The following is a 12,409-nucleotide window of genomic DNA, read 5'->3' on the forward strand; positions in this document are numbered from 1 at the left end:
CCCGGGGCCGGGGGGAGCGTGGCCACGGGCTCGGCCGGCTCTGGCGCTTTCCTTGAAGGAGCGTGGCCGCGGGCCGGGCCCTGTGCGGGGCTTTCCTGAGGGGGACGCGGCAGCAGGCCCAGGGTGGGTTCCTTCCCGGTGGGAGACAGCAGCGAGCCGGGCTGGTGAAGGCTGGCCCTGATGGGGGATGGCTGTGGGCCAGGCCAGGCCCTCTGCAGGGACATGAGGACGGGCTGACCCCGTGCGGGCTCTCTGCGGGCGGTGACGGCAGATCCCCCGCACTGGGGCCATCAGGCCGCTGAGCGCAGGCTGTGCCGTAGGGGAGGCAGCGGCGCTGGTGCTGGTGGCTGTGCTGTGGGGCAGCACCGGGCCGTTCCTGCGGACCGGCGCGGCGGGGCTGGAGGAGGTGCGGTGCCAGGGCCGCCTGCAGCAGCTGCTGGCCGAGATCCGCTTCCTGGGCCTCAACTACAAGGTGCGACCCTGTCCGGGCTCCATGGCAGGCTGTCAAACTGCCTTGGGATCATTCCTACCTGTTTAATTCTGGGCTTTATACATCTATTTAAACTGTTAAATATTCCATCTATCATGAGAATTCCTTATTCTCCGTAATATTTCATTTAATTGTCTATAGCACTGCTCTTCCCATGCAGAATTGAGACTGCTTTCATAGGCAGCAGGTCATTAACCCTCGCATTTTACATGAAATGAGCACTGGGGGCTTTCTGCAGATGGGGGAACTAGGATATCGAGCAGCTTGTGACTGGCAGCAGAATTGCCAGCGTGCCACATCTCTGCTGCCAAACACAGCACAGGGCAATTGGGTCTGGGCTCCTTAGCTGTCCGCTCTGTGGGGGTGCCCGGTGGGTTTACCAGCAGCAGCTGAGAGGCTTGTGCTCTTCCTGCAGTACATGGTGCCATTTCTGCTCAATCAAGGTGGATCTCTCCTCTTCTACCTCAGCTTGGCATCCGCAGGTTAGTTCTTGTTGCTTTTCGTGGAGTGGGTTGATTGGGATTTTGGGAGGATCAGTGCCATTAATTACTCTGGTGACTCACCTAAACATCAAGCATCTGTCCTGTAACAATCACAAATAAAACAGGAGTCTTACGATTTGTACAAGATTGGCCATTTTCAACTGTTTGTGTTAAAACTGTTCAACTTCAGATCTGTCCCTGGCAGTACCACTGTGTAACTCCCTGGCTTTGATATTCACGCTGGTGACTGGGAGGATTCTGGGAGAGGACTTCGGTGGTAAAAGTAAGTTACACTTAAAACATTTCCTCACGTTGTCTCCTGCACCTGTTTGCTGATTTAATAGCGTGGGCTTCCCTCTGGTTTGAAAAACAGCAAATACCCACGGAAGGGCTTTAACTAGTTAAGTAGCAGTTCTTGCTACAGAACCTGAAAGGGAAGTGAAACAGACTTGTGAGTGGGCAGGGCTAGTAAATTTGAAGTGAGAATTGGCTATTCTAAGCTAACAGAGTTTTCAGACCTGAGCCTTTATCTAACTAGATGCTTAATCATAAGAGGACAACTAAATAATACGGCCACCATGGAAAAGGAATGCCCCATAAGCCCCCCGATGTCAGCATCCATCCTTCTTTCCTTCCCTTACATCCTACAATAACATTACCCTGCTCAGAAAGTCAGAAAATGCCAGGAAACTCGAAAGCTTAAAAACACGAGGTCCTGGCACAGCAGCTGTAGGAATACACTAAAATGGGTTTGGGTTGTTGAAGCCTGATTCTCACTAACCGGACGTACAGCATCTGCATTTTCTTAGAAATGGGCTTTGCCCCACGTACACGGGCAGTCCAGACATCCAGACCCCTTCAGAACTCACCCAGTCCGGACATTTATGCTCTCCTATTTACCACAACACCTGAGCATCACGTATTTAGCAATGAGATGATGTGACTGGGGTTGAACCGTGTAGGTTCCCAACATGCTATCCTTCATTTCTGCAGGGGCCGTGGCAGGAATGCTGCTCACTGTCCTGGGAGTTACTCTCTGTGTAGCTGGCTCGTGAACGAGACGCAGCGAGAAGCAGAGGAAGAGAACTTGTTCAAAGGTGACCCCTGTGGCTGAAGGGGGGGCTTCTGGCTCAGCAGCAGACCCTCCGGCTCAGCTGCACCTAGGAAGCTGTATTTTGACACAGAGCTGACAAAAAATGTGAAAACGTGGACTGCATTCCCTGAACACCAGGGTCGAACAAGGCATGTTGCAGGGACATCCTATTTAATGTCTTGAGTTAAGGAATTTTTTGTCTGTGGGTGTTTCAAGGCAGGGATGATTGAATTGTCTTGTTCAGCAATGGAGGGATAATAAATGGTTAATAAATCATTCAAAGGGAGCTTCTGGAACCAAGTGGTTTTTCTGTAGAAGGAATCTATTTAGGAACTTGCCCTTTTTGTGGCCAAGCACGTGGAAGTGGCTTCCTCCGCTGCGCTCAGCTGCAGCGTACCAGGTTGTGCTGCACAGCCCCTTACCCTGAGGTTACCACAAGGCTTTTCTGCACTGGAGTCTTGCAGAGTGCCTCTCAGCTGAAAAATAACAGCAGTGCCCTCTGCCCCTGGGGAAGGAAGGAAGGGTTTTTTTCTTTTCAGTGAAATTACCAGTCCAAAATACCAGATAGATCACAGCAGGAAAAATCTCGCTACCCTTGTAGTTAATCAGGAACATTAGGGAGGGAAATATAGAAAGCCTTGCACAAGGAGGGTTCATACAAGAGCTGTTTATTACTATGATTTTTCCTGAATGAGGCAGATGCGCCTAAAAAAAGCTAACAGAAACAAAATACATACATAGTTTTAGGAACAGGTTTGATTGCTGCACGCGTTAGCCAAGCATTCCAAATCAGAAGGACAGTGGTGTGATGAAATCTCTTTACAAGAAGTATCTGATATAGAACAAGCTTCCTGGCAGACATTTTGTTATAAAGGTTTGTATTTGGTAATTCTTCCTTCCCAAGTTCAGATACAAACCAGCTTAATTAGAGTTCAGAAAAGCAGCCATCTGCTCTGCCACACCGTCACACCACAGGGATGAGGAAAGGGGAAAAGAGCTTCATTATTTAACAACATTATGCATCTGATTCCTTGCTCGCTGGTGCTCCGCTTCTCAAGCCTAGGTGATGAGGATGCTTGAGTCGAGAAGAGTTTGTTAATTCATCAAAAAGCCTGACCAGTCCGTGTTGTTACAGAAGTTACCTGCAGCTGCACGGACAGCCACGTACCTAGTCGTCCCTCTTCTCCCATCGCAGTCCCTTGGTGAGCTCTTCAGAGCTTTTTGCTGCCAAGGGCAACATCATTGGGTGCTTTCCATCCTCAGAGTCGCTGGCATCCCTTTTCCTTCCCCCAGCCTTTGGTGATTTTTCTGAGGTTCGTGCCTTTTTTTTGCAGCGAGAAAAAAGTAACAGTTATTAATGCAGCACATCACTATTACTGAAAGATTCTGGGACTAAATTCCTGGATTCTGTTTCCAGTCTTACCGTGGCTTTGGTATGCGAACTTGGGTCTCTACATTAAATTCAGAGGTAATTTATTTAATGCCTAATGCTTCTCCCACTGCAGAGGGGAGCTGTGACACTGAATAATAACAACTGTATAGAAGTGTGATGGGGGGGGGGAGGCCAACAGAAAGCAGCAGCATCACAGTGCCTACCCCGCTGAGAAATGCTGGCCCAGTGTCTAAAGCAAACACAGCCCACCAGGCTCCCCGTTGAGGCAAGAAGTCAGGAGCCATTAGCTCACTCTTTACTAGGGCTTTCGCTAATTTAAGTTCAAAGAAGTTGTTTTCCTTTGAAGTTCTAATTAATCTAAAGAGACTACCTAGGCAGAACCATGAATCACCTACAATATGATGTGTATCATCCCATTGCATCAATTCTAAATGTCCTTATGAAAAGCTTAAAACATTAATACACCACAAACAATAAGCATCTGACAGACGTTTTCACACGGAATTTTATTTTAGGAAGAACTACTTTTTGTCCCCTTTTAAAAAAAAATAAGGGTTGAAACTTGTTACTTTCTAATAAATGTGTTCTGTCATTTTAGGAATTACATGTTTATTCCCTGCCAGCTTCTAAGCTTCAGCTGCCCACAGGCAAGTTCTGCTTAACACGTTTTATTTGGGGGTATTGAATTTTAGTGTAAGGAATGTGAACACAGCCAGGAAGGATCTTACACACTTCATAGAACCATTAAGTGGAATAAATACCTTACTGTGGTGTATCCTTCTGTCTTTTGAGTTCTGAAACTCTCTGGAACAGGAGTAAGCAGAGAGGTAGTACACACCAAAAAAAAAAAAAAAACCACATCCAGGAAAGCCTTTGATATCCTTACTGCAGTGGGAAGCTGTAACTCCCATTCCAGAAGGGAAATGTGCATTACCCAGATGACAACCTCTCTGCTTTCTAAAAGGCAAAGCCCTGCAGTTACACACTGTCCTCTGGTTCCTGAAGTTCCCTCTGGTGGTTACTTTCATCTTTACACATCGCAGCTTCATAAACCTAACAAAGGACTTAAAACAACTGAGGAAACTGAAGATCTTCCCCAAGCAATTGCTATAAACTATCGATTGATGCATTCCCACAGACTGTCTCTGAAGCACTGGCACTTGGAGTTGGCCACCCTGCAGCACCGAGAGATTCTAATGGGGCCAGGAATAGTTCCCTGCAGCAGTGAGACTCCTGACAAGGCAGACAATAATTCCTCAGACCTGATCAGTGGGTACATCCGCCCTTGTGTGTTCATCGTCTTTAACTTCCTGGGCACCTCGCATCTCCTTCCTAGGATCCCTGGTTTTATAGACACTTTCTTCTGTGAGGAGAAGAAAAGAAAAAAGCTGTGCAGCGGGTATTGCAGATAGCCATGGCCTGGTCTTGCTGTGCCTTCAGAAAGGTCCTTGTATGTGTCTCCCAGGAGGAGAGGAAAGCAGAAATACAGAAGTTACTGCATGCATCACTGCTTTCTCTCAGTGCCTCTGCAGGTATTTTGTCCTTCAGCATCACAGCAAAGCCAATCTCCCTCTACCCGTACAGCCTTTACCTTGATCAGGCCAGTGCTGCACGTTCCTGCTGCTCCTTCTGTTCCGTCCTGCACGGACGGGTTTAGCGTGGAAAATGAACTCTTTGAGGTGAGATTTCCCCCCTTGCCTTTGCAGGCGTGGAAGAGCAGCTGGGATCGCGTCTTTCTCTGCAGCTCCTGTGGTCTGCACCCTGTGACTGTCCAGCTGGAAATACCACACACACACCGCTTAGGCCTTCTTGATAAAGCAGTTTATAAAGTAAGAGAAGTTTTGCGAGGCAGTTGCCTAAACTCTGCAGCTTTCTCCTGTGCCCCTTGATCCTGACTGGTACAAAGCTGTAACACTGCATTCTCTGACTGGGGTTTTAAGTTGATGCTACGTCTGAAACAGCTATAGGGAACACAAAAAACACTTTTTTGCACTCACTACGACCTGTTGGGGTGGTTCAGCAAGAGCAGAGTCACCAGCACTGATCTGAGAGGTGGCACAGAGTTCACCAAACTGAAAACAAGAAAAAAAAAAAAAATTAAAAGCAAAATAACACCGATGCACATTTTAATGGACAACCTAGGACGGCCCAGCTGCTCTATCTGTAAGTCTGTCGGGCGTTTTACCCACACAGTGAGCAGCAAAGATACCCTGGCTCCAGGATGAATTCTCCCTGCCCATCAGCCAAAGTGAGGCCACCTTAAGGAGTTTTTTCTGAGGCAGTGAGATTGAATTGAAGCGTAAGATGGCCACATAGCTGTCTGTAGCTCCTCTCCTGCGGGGAAGGGTGCCAAGCAAGGATGCTGTAGCCATGGCAGTTGGCAGTGGAGGCTGCTGGACGCATCCCCTGCGTGTGGATGGATGTCTGCACAAAAGCAGCTGCGATCGTAGCACAAGCGGTCCTGTGCCAGCTGAGCCACCTACCCTTCTGTGGTATTTTTTACGCCTGCTATTTGGGTGGTTCCTGTAACAAAGAAACAGCAGATTCTCAGCGTGAGGCAGAAGTCAGCTGTAGGAGGACACGATCGCCTCTTTTTCCCCGTAAGAGAGGGTCCCTGGAGGTGTTTTTTCTCAGCGCAGGTAGAACACACTCTGCAGCAGCTCCTGTTGTATCACACGGCCTGTGAAATCTGATGCCCCTCAGTGCTCAGGGAACACTTAACTAAGAAACCACCAAACCACTTGCTTTCTTTGGCACTGAACTCTGGATTGCAGCGGCTAACCCTTACACCAACAGCTTTGAAAACACATTCTTCCTTCCTCAACTTCCAACACATGAAGCAAAACTCAAGCCCCGAAGCAGACAGCACTGAACAGGAAGGCTACAAAAAGGATGGCTTTAGCTGAAGACCACCACGGAGAGGATTCTTTAAACCATTCAGCTGCAGTCTACGTACCACAGCGTCCTGCCCACAGAATCCTGGGGCACCAGCAGCTCCAAGTAAGGCAGTTTTTTGTACTCCTCATTTCCCACTGCCACATAGTAATCGCCATTCACCAGCTCCTCCTCGCTGGACACCTGGGTTCCATCCAGCCTGCAGAGCCTTGAGGAAGAAACAGCACAGGGTTTAGAGCGGTCACAAGGGCCCGAACAACCCCTCAGCACAAAAGCCAACGTGATAAACAGGACTGAGACAAGTCAGGGAGGATCCATCAAGGAAGTACGTGGAAATATTACACCCAGTGATCACTGAGATCTCAGCTTCCTCCTTGGGTGTCAGTAAGTCGGTGTATGAGGAGGAGGTAGGCTGTATTTTTTTTCGATGAAAGCCCCTCCCTCTAGACATAAACTCCTTTTTATGCCATGCTTTACTGTTTGCTTATTGCTTTTTTCACCAGACCACCAGCAACGTGAGCCCTCCTCACAAAGGACATCCGCTTTAAAGGTGGGAAAACCTGAAAAGCAAATGAGTTTGCAAAAGCAGGCTGCTCTCCCAGTCCTCTGTGCTAATCAATGCTGCTTATGTTCTGGACATAAGGAGAGGGGAGCCAGCAGTGCCTTGTCTGGATACCCACTTGCTAACGGCTCCGCTGCGCAGGTTGGCTTTCCCTGTCAGCGTGGCCAGGAGCGTGTCCCACTGCAGCGGGGTGCTCGTGGAGAGAGACAGTGGGAAAGGAGGGCTCAGCAAGTCCCCGTTCCGGAAAACACTGCGGTGGAAACAACCCAGAGCACGCGGTGAGACAGTATTCCTGCAGCAGGTGGGGAAAAAAAGCCACCCACTGGCCATATTTACAAGTATTTCTGGTAGAAGCTGGGAATTGTCCCTGTGAGGCAGCGTTCCCAGGATCTTACAGAGAAATTCCAGCCTCCAAACCCACTCCCAGAGACCCTCCAGGGAGAAAACACTTACTGTATCGTGCGGGGCAGGCGGGGGTGCTTCTGCCATCGCGCCAAGTTGTTCGACTGCCAGGGAGCTACGGTGGGGAACTAGAGACCGAGTTCGGTGCAGGAGAACAGCGACAGCCCTGGCACAGAGCCACCCCGGGCTGTTCCCTCTCCTCCATCGGGCACTGCCTGCCCTGCCTTCAGGCTTCCCGCTGCTGCCTGGGGTTTGTTGTCAGCAACGTCAAGGCTGGAGAGGCTCTTCACATAGCTGAGCACGTTCCAGAACTGCCAGCGGACCCCTGAGCACAAATCCTTCCCCTGCAACCACTGCGGGGGACAAAGGCACACGGCAGCAGCGCCTGCACCACCTCACGTGGCCTCCTGATTCCTGGGGCACTTTTGCCTGATCTCCACCGGGAACCTCGCGGCCTTAAAATCTCAACTTTAGTTTCACCCGTGCCAGCCCTACTGTCTCTCCCACCTCCCCGCTCCTTCTGCACCCCCGCCTGCCCCTGCTCAACTCCGGACCCACCTGCAGACCCTCGCTGTTCCTTGTCCCACGGATTTCCTTCTTTCCACGATTTAAATAGCTGTGAGAACAAGACATCAACGTTGCCACAGACCAACCGGGCTGTGGCCGACTAAAGAGCAGTGAGGAGACAACCAGCTGGTGCCTTGGTGCCTCGCCACCGGATTTGGCTTGAGTCACGTCTGAAACGATTCTCCCGGTGCCTCCCAGAACTTCAGTCTAAAATCTGCTACATTTCAGGATTTCCCAGCCAAATACAGACCACTTCAGCCACCCGGAAGATTTTATTTCTTTATGTTACTCACTGATCCAAAGGCTGATCAGTGTTAATGCAGCCTGGACCATCTCCTCAGCAAAATGCAATAATATACACGGGGGAGCCAAATTCACCTGGCGTGCACACAGACATCCCCTCAACAGTCAAGCGGTGCCACAAAAACTTCTTTAACCCTCTGTATTTCAGGATGAACCCAAACAGCTCTGCTTTGTGCAGGATTAGAAAACAAAAAAAACCTTCATCAAGCCAAAGCAAAAGCGTTTGTCCGTGGAGACAGCGCGCCTGCCAGCCCTGCCAAGGAAGGGGCAGCAGAACCTCTCACACGCCACAGAACACGGTGCAGGGCAGGCACTGATCACAACACCCCACCAGAGAACGCACGCATCCCCCAACATGTTTTCTTCTGAGAGTCAACTGACCTTATCAGGAATATTTGCGTTTTCCATGCAATCTGGAATACGTCCAGTAGTTTCCAGTAGGAAAATAAATTAATCTGTCTCTGTTTTTCTACCCCTCCTACCTCTTTTCCATTCACACGCCAATACGTTCCCCGCAGAGGAGATCTAAAGCCGCTCGCCAAACCCAGGGACCAAAGGTCCCATCTACTCACTTGAGCTTTCTGAACTTTTCAAAGCCCGCAGCCACGTACTGGCACCCCTCCTGCAGGTCCCCCAGCGCAGCGACGCGGTGGCCGTGCTTGGGTGTGTAGAGGTTCCTCACAGCCAAGGGCGCCCCAATGCTCTCGGTCACCTCATTCAGAAACGCCTCAAAGGTCGGGAACCGCCTCTGGTTCACTACAAACTTCCTCCCGGGGAAGAAGGGGTCACCGTTGCGGTACACCACCACGGTCTTGGCTGGAGGTGCCAGAGTTAAGCCACAGGAGCTCATTCCTCGGGGGTCAGGCAAGCCCTGCTGACCACAGAGGCGAAGAGGGGAGCAGAGGGGAGCCCTGACCAGCCTCCCCCCGAGCCCAAACCCTTCCGACCAGCCGCTCTCCTGCCCTGCCGTCCCTTCCCGGCGCGACTGCCCGTCTCCATGGACACAAGCTCAGCTGGAGGAAGTTGTGGGCCCGTCTGGAGGCCACATCAAACAACCTGCAGAGCACCTTTCTGTGTGAGAACCAGGAACCACACAGCTCTGATCCTCCAACCCCGAGCACTGAGAGCTCCCTCACCAGCCGCTGCAGCCCCCAGGCTCAGATTAACCTGGAGGTACAGTAAGTTCCAGTATCTTTATGGCAGCAGCTGGCAGCCCACCCAGAGCAGCGCTGCCCAGAAGCTGTCACCCCCTTGCCATCGCTTGCTATCTGCATGAGAAATGCAGAGTTTCTGTCCTGTGTGTACCGGACAAACATCCACATCCCAGCAGACACACCACCCTTGGCACTGAACAGGTCGCCACAGACTCACTTGGCTCTGCCCAAGAGAAGGCAGCAAGCCAGACAGGAACAGACAGATTCAGAGACAAGCTTCAGAAAAGCTTTTTATTCACAAGCAAGTCAGCATCATCAGGAACAGAAAGATACATCTGCCACATGGCAAGAGTGACCCTTCAGTCAGCGTTTGCACAGAAGATTCGGGGTCACAGCAGGGAACCACAGCACTGCATGGGAAGTCCCTTTCTGAGGGACCTCAAGTGCCCCTGAAGCCACATATAGACAAAGTGCCAAACCCCGCAAGCCTGTCCTTGCTCCCTCAAGCACCAGTCCAGGTGACTCTGCCACACAGAGAAATTTGACCACAGCCACATGCAAGTTGGGAACCGAGCCTCATCTCCTGAAGGTCAGGTTTGACGTGCCATCACTCCCTAACTGCACAGGAAAGTTAGGAATGTCTCCTAACTTAGTACTTCCACTAGGTGCTCCCCAAAGCCTAGATGTTGCAGAGCTGTGAGGTGCAGAGCCATCCCGAGTACACAGCTCAGATACCAACAGGGGCCACGCACAGTTCAGTGGAGAAGAGCTTGTTCCTGCAGGTTCAAAGCACCTGCTGCCTTCAGGCGTTTTAGTTCCACCACAAGTGATCAGCTGGTCAGAAAGCACCTTCTGTAAGTGACAGTCTTCCCAGCCTCCAGTCTCCCCTAGGACCATCCAGCTCAGCCAACAGAAAGAAGTTCTTGCGGACAGAGGCCTCACCGGGACTCCCTCCGGGGACACACAACAACCTCCCAGGCTTCACAGCGATGTTTAATCCCTGCTTTGACCAAATATTCACGTTTAAAAGAAATAAAAGGCTTTCTTGCCACATTCATCTGAAGTGGAAAACATCAACCCACAGAGCTGGACTTCCCCTAAGCTGCTGCTGTCTGTGAGGTCATGTCACAACGACGGTGCTGCAGCTCCACGGTTCTCCACACCAGAACAAGTGCCCCACGTGCCCGGGAATTCCCTCCTACAGGTCCGGATTCCCCAGCCTCTGTTTCAGCATCAAATACTGCAAAAGAAAGAAAATCAAGTGTTAGTGATTGAGTCCCAGAGACCTAGAAGTAGGAAAGCATCCGTCCCTGCAAATTAGCCAGAAAAATCACTGCACTGGGCCAGAAGATGCACCAGTCTCACCTTTCAAGCGCCACAAAGAGCAGCTCACTACGCTACCAGCGCCCAGGAACTGGACAGACAGGAGAGTTACCAACATCCCCATAGCAGCCCAGGAGCAAAGCTTATAACCAGATCTAAACAGCTCTTTTCCTTCACCATTCCTTTTTGGGTTTTTTTCCCCCCAGAGAAGGAAAAAACCAACACTGCCGTTATCCAATCCACTCCAGTCCTTGGGTAACTGAGCCATCCCTGCTGAACCCCAGTCCCACTGCAGACAGCACTGCTCGGGCTGCCCACGGGCACCGGCCTGACCCGCTGCTCTGGAAGAGGCAGGGCCAGGCCCTTACGTTTTTACGGCTGACGATGGCTTGTTGCAACCACAGCAACTCCATGATCAAGTGATTTCTGTAGGCCTGGAGACCGGACCGAGTTCGAGGAAGCTCCTTTATGTCCTCAAGTGGAATTTCTGAAAAGAAATGGAGGGTTATTAGAATAAAGATTCAGATTACACCTGCTGTCTCTCCTGCATGGAGCTGTTCTAACCTCTCCAAGATATTCTCAAGATCTAGGTTCTCCAAGGACCTTCTGTGCCCCCTGCACTCCTCCCCATGTCACTCAGACCACGCTGTGTGCTGGTTCCTGTCTCTTACCCAGGCAGGCTTCAAGGGACTCTGCCTCCAGGCCAGCGCTGTCCCACACAGAGGATACGCTGCTGTCCTTCTGCCAGTCCTCGCTCTCCGCTGGGGCACTGCACTCCTTTTCCGTGTGTTTCTTGGCATCACCCCCGAGATCTGGGGGGCTCACTACATCGCCTTCACCTGGGGAGCTCAGTTCTTTCTCGCTTTGCAGCCGAACTGTACGTTTCACACTGCTGCAGCCCCAGTCCTGTTCTGGTTCAGAGGCGTCCAGCTTCTCTTGCAGCTTTTCTGCGCTGAGCTCGTCACTCGGTACAGCCTCCTGTGGACCCGAACACTTCCCTTGTCTTGGCTTCCAAAGGGGCAACACACGAAGAGATTGAAATATAAGGAAAAGAAAATATAAAGATCTGAAAAGTGGCTCTGCTGCGAGACAGAGACTCTGTCCCAGCCGGAGACCTGGCGTTAGCAGCGCTCCTGCCACGACACCAATATGCTCTGGGTTGAACTTTTTCAAGGGCTTTCCTTCCAAAAGTGGTAAAAACATTAGAGTGCGGCTCTCAGCCACCGCAGGAGCGGGTCTGGCCGTTCAGCACAACCGGGTGAGGTGGGTGCCCAGGGACAAGACCCGCAGGAGTCACCCGCACAGGTCGGGTGTTTGACCTAAGGCTGAGCTTCGCCTGGAGGAAGAAATCCTCAGTCGGGGACGCAGGCACAAGACAGGCAGAGTCTTACAGGCCAGGGCTACATAATTATTGTTGTTAATTTGGTAGAAATACGCATTTTTGGCACTATGCTGCAAAAGTATCATTTGCCCAGTACACCGGGCCACACCACCCGCTGTGCCCCCCCATCAGACGGGGCTGCAGAAGCCCCCACCCATCCCGACGCACGGACCTCGGGGACAAACACGGGCCGCGGCAGGAACCGTCCCCTCCACTCCAGCTGGCTCAGGTCTCCTTCGATCTCCCGCACCACCTCCTCATACTCTGCCCGCAGGCTCCTGAAGCGCTTCCGCAGCAGGTAACCCCTGACACAGGCCTGCGGGCGCCGGGCAGAGATGCTGCTGGAGCCAGGGAGAGGCCCCCC

General features: G+C 51.4%; 3 protein-coding genes across 5 annotated transcripts in view; 1 reads left to right on the forward strand and 2 right to left on the reverse strand.

Annotated features, from left to right (window-relative positions):
- TMEM234 (transmembrane protein 234) overlaps positions 1-3,189 on the forward strand; it is a 3,406-nt gene extending 217 nt beyond the window's left edge. Inside the window, exons 2-6 of one of the 3 annotated variants that reach the window (XM_026863257.1) lie at positions 321-472; positions 906-972; positions 1,163-1,255; positions 1,966-2,069; positions 2,970-3,189. In XM_026863257.1, the coding sequence (XP_026719058.1) occupies positions 321-472; positions 906-972; positions 1,163-1,255; positions 1,966-2,027 (374 nt within the window). In that variant the 3' untranslated portion in view covers positions 2,028-2,069; positions 2,970-3,189. Of the gene's footprint in view, positions 1-320; positions 473-905; positions 973-1,162; positions 1,256-1,965; positions 2,352-2,969 lie in introns of those variants that run through there. The other 2 variants (XM_026863258.1, XM_026863256.1) reach the window with 2 other exon arrangements.
- A 23-nt stretch (positions 3,190-3,212) lies between these two features.
- DCDC2B (doublecortin domain containing 2B) lies at positions 3,213-9,090 on the reverse strand. Its single transcript, XM_026863216.1, has 9 exons — positions 8,760-9,090; positions 7,872-7,933; positions 7,034-7,562; positions 6,415-6,561; positions 5,942-5,981; positions 5,462-5,530; positions 5,050-5,233; positions 4,721-4,821; positions 3,213-3,386 (listed from the first exon to the last, which is right to left on the reverse strand). The coding sequence occupies exons 1-9, from the start codon at positions 9,035-9,037 to the stop codon at positions 3,234-3,236; spliced, it is 1,563 nt and encodes a 520-aa protein (XP_026719017.1). The 5' UTR covers positions 9,038-9,090; the 3' UTR covers positions 3,213-3,233.
- Positions 9,091-9,618: 528 nt separating this feature from the next.
- IQCC (IQ motif containing C) lies at positions 9,619-12,397 on the reverse strand (the record flags this gene model as incomplete). The annotated part of the gene is made up of 4 exons (XM_026863217.1): positions 9,619-10,581; positions 11,033-11,151; positions 11,336-11,672; positions 12,218-12,397. Coding segments are annotated over 4 exons (678 nt in total), but the record flags the coding sequence as incomplete, so codon positions are not given.
- Between the last annotated feature and the right edge of the window lie 12 nt (positions 12,398-12,409).

This window comes from Athene cunicularia (assembly GCF_003259725.1).
Source record: "Athene cunicularia isolate RWA chromosome 23 unlocalized genomic scaffold, athCun1 chr23_part1, whole genome shotgun sequence".
NCBI lineage: Eukaryota > Metazoa > Chordata > Aves > Strigiformes > Strigidae > Athene > Athene cunicularia.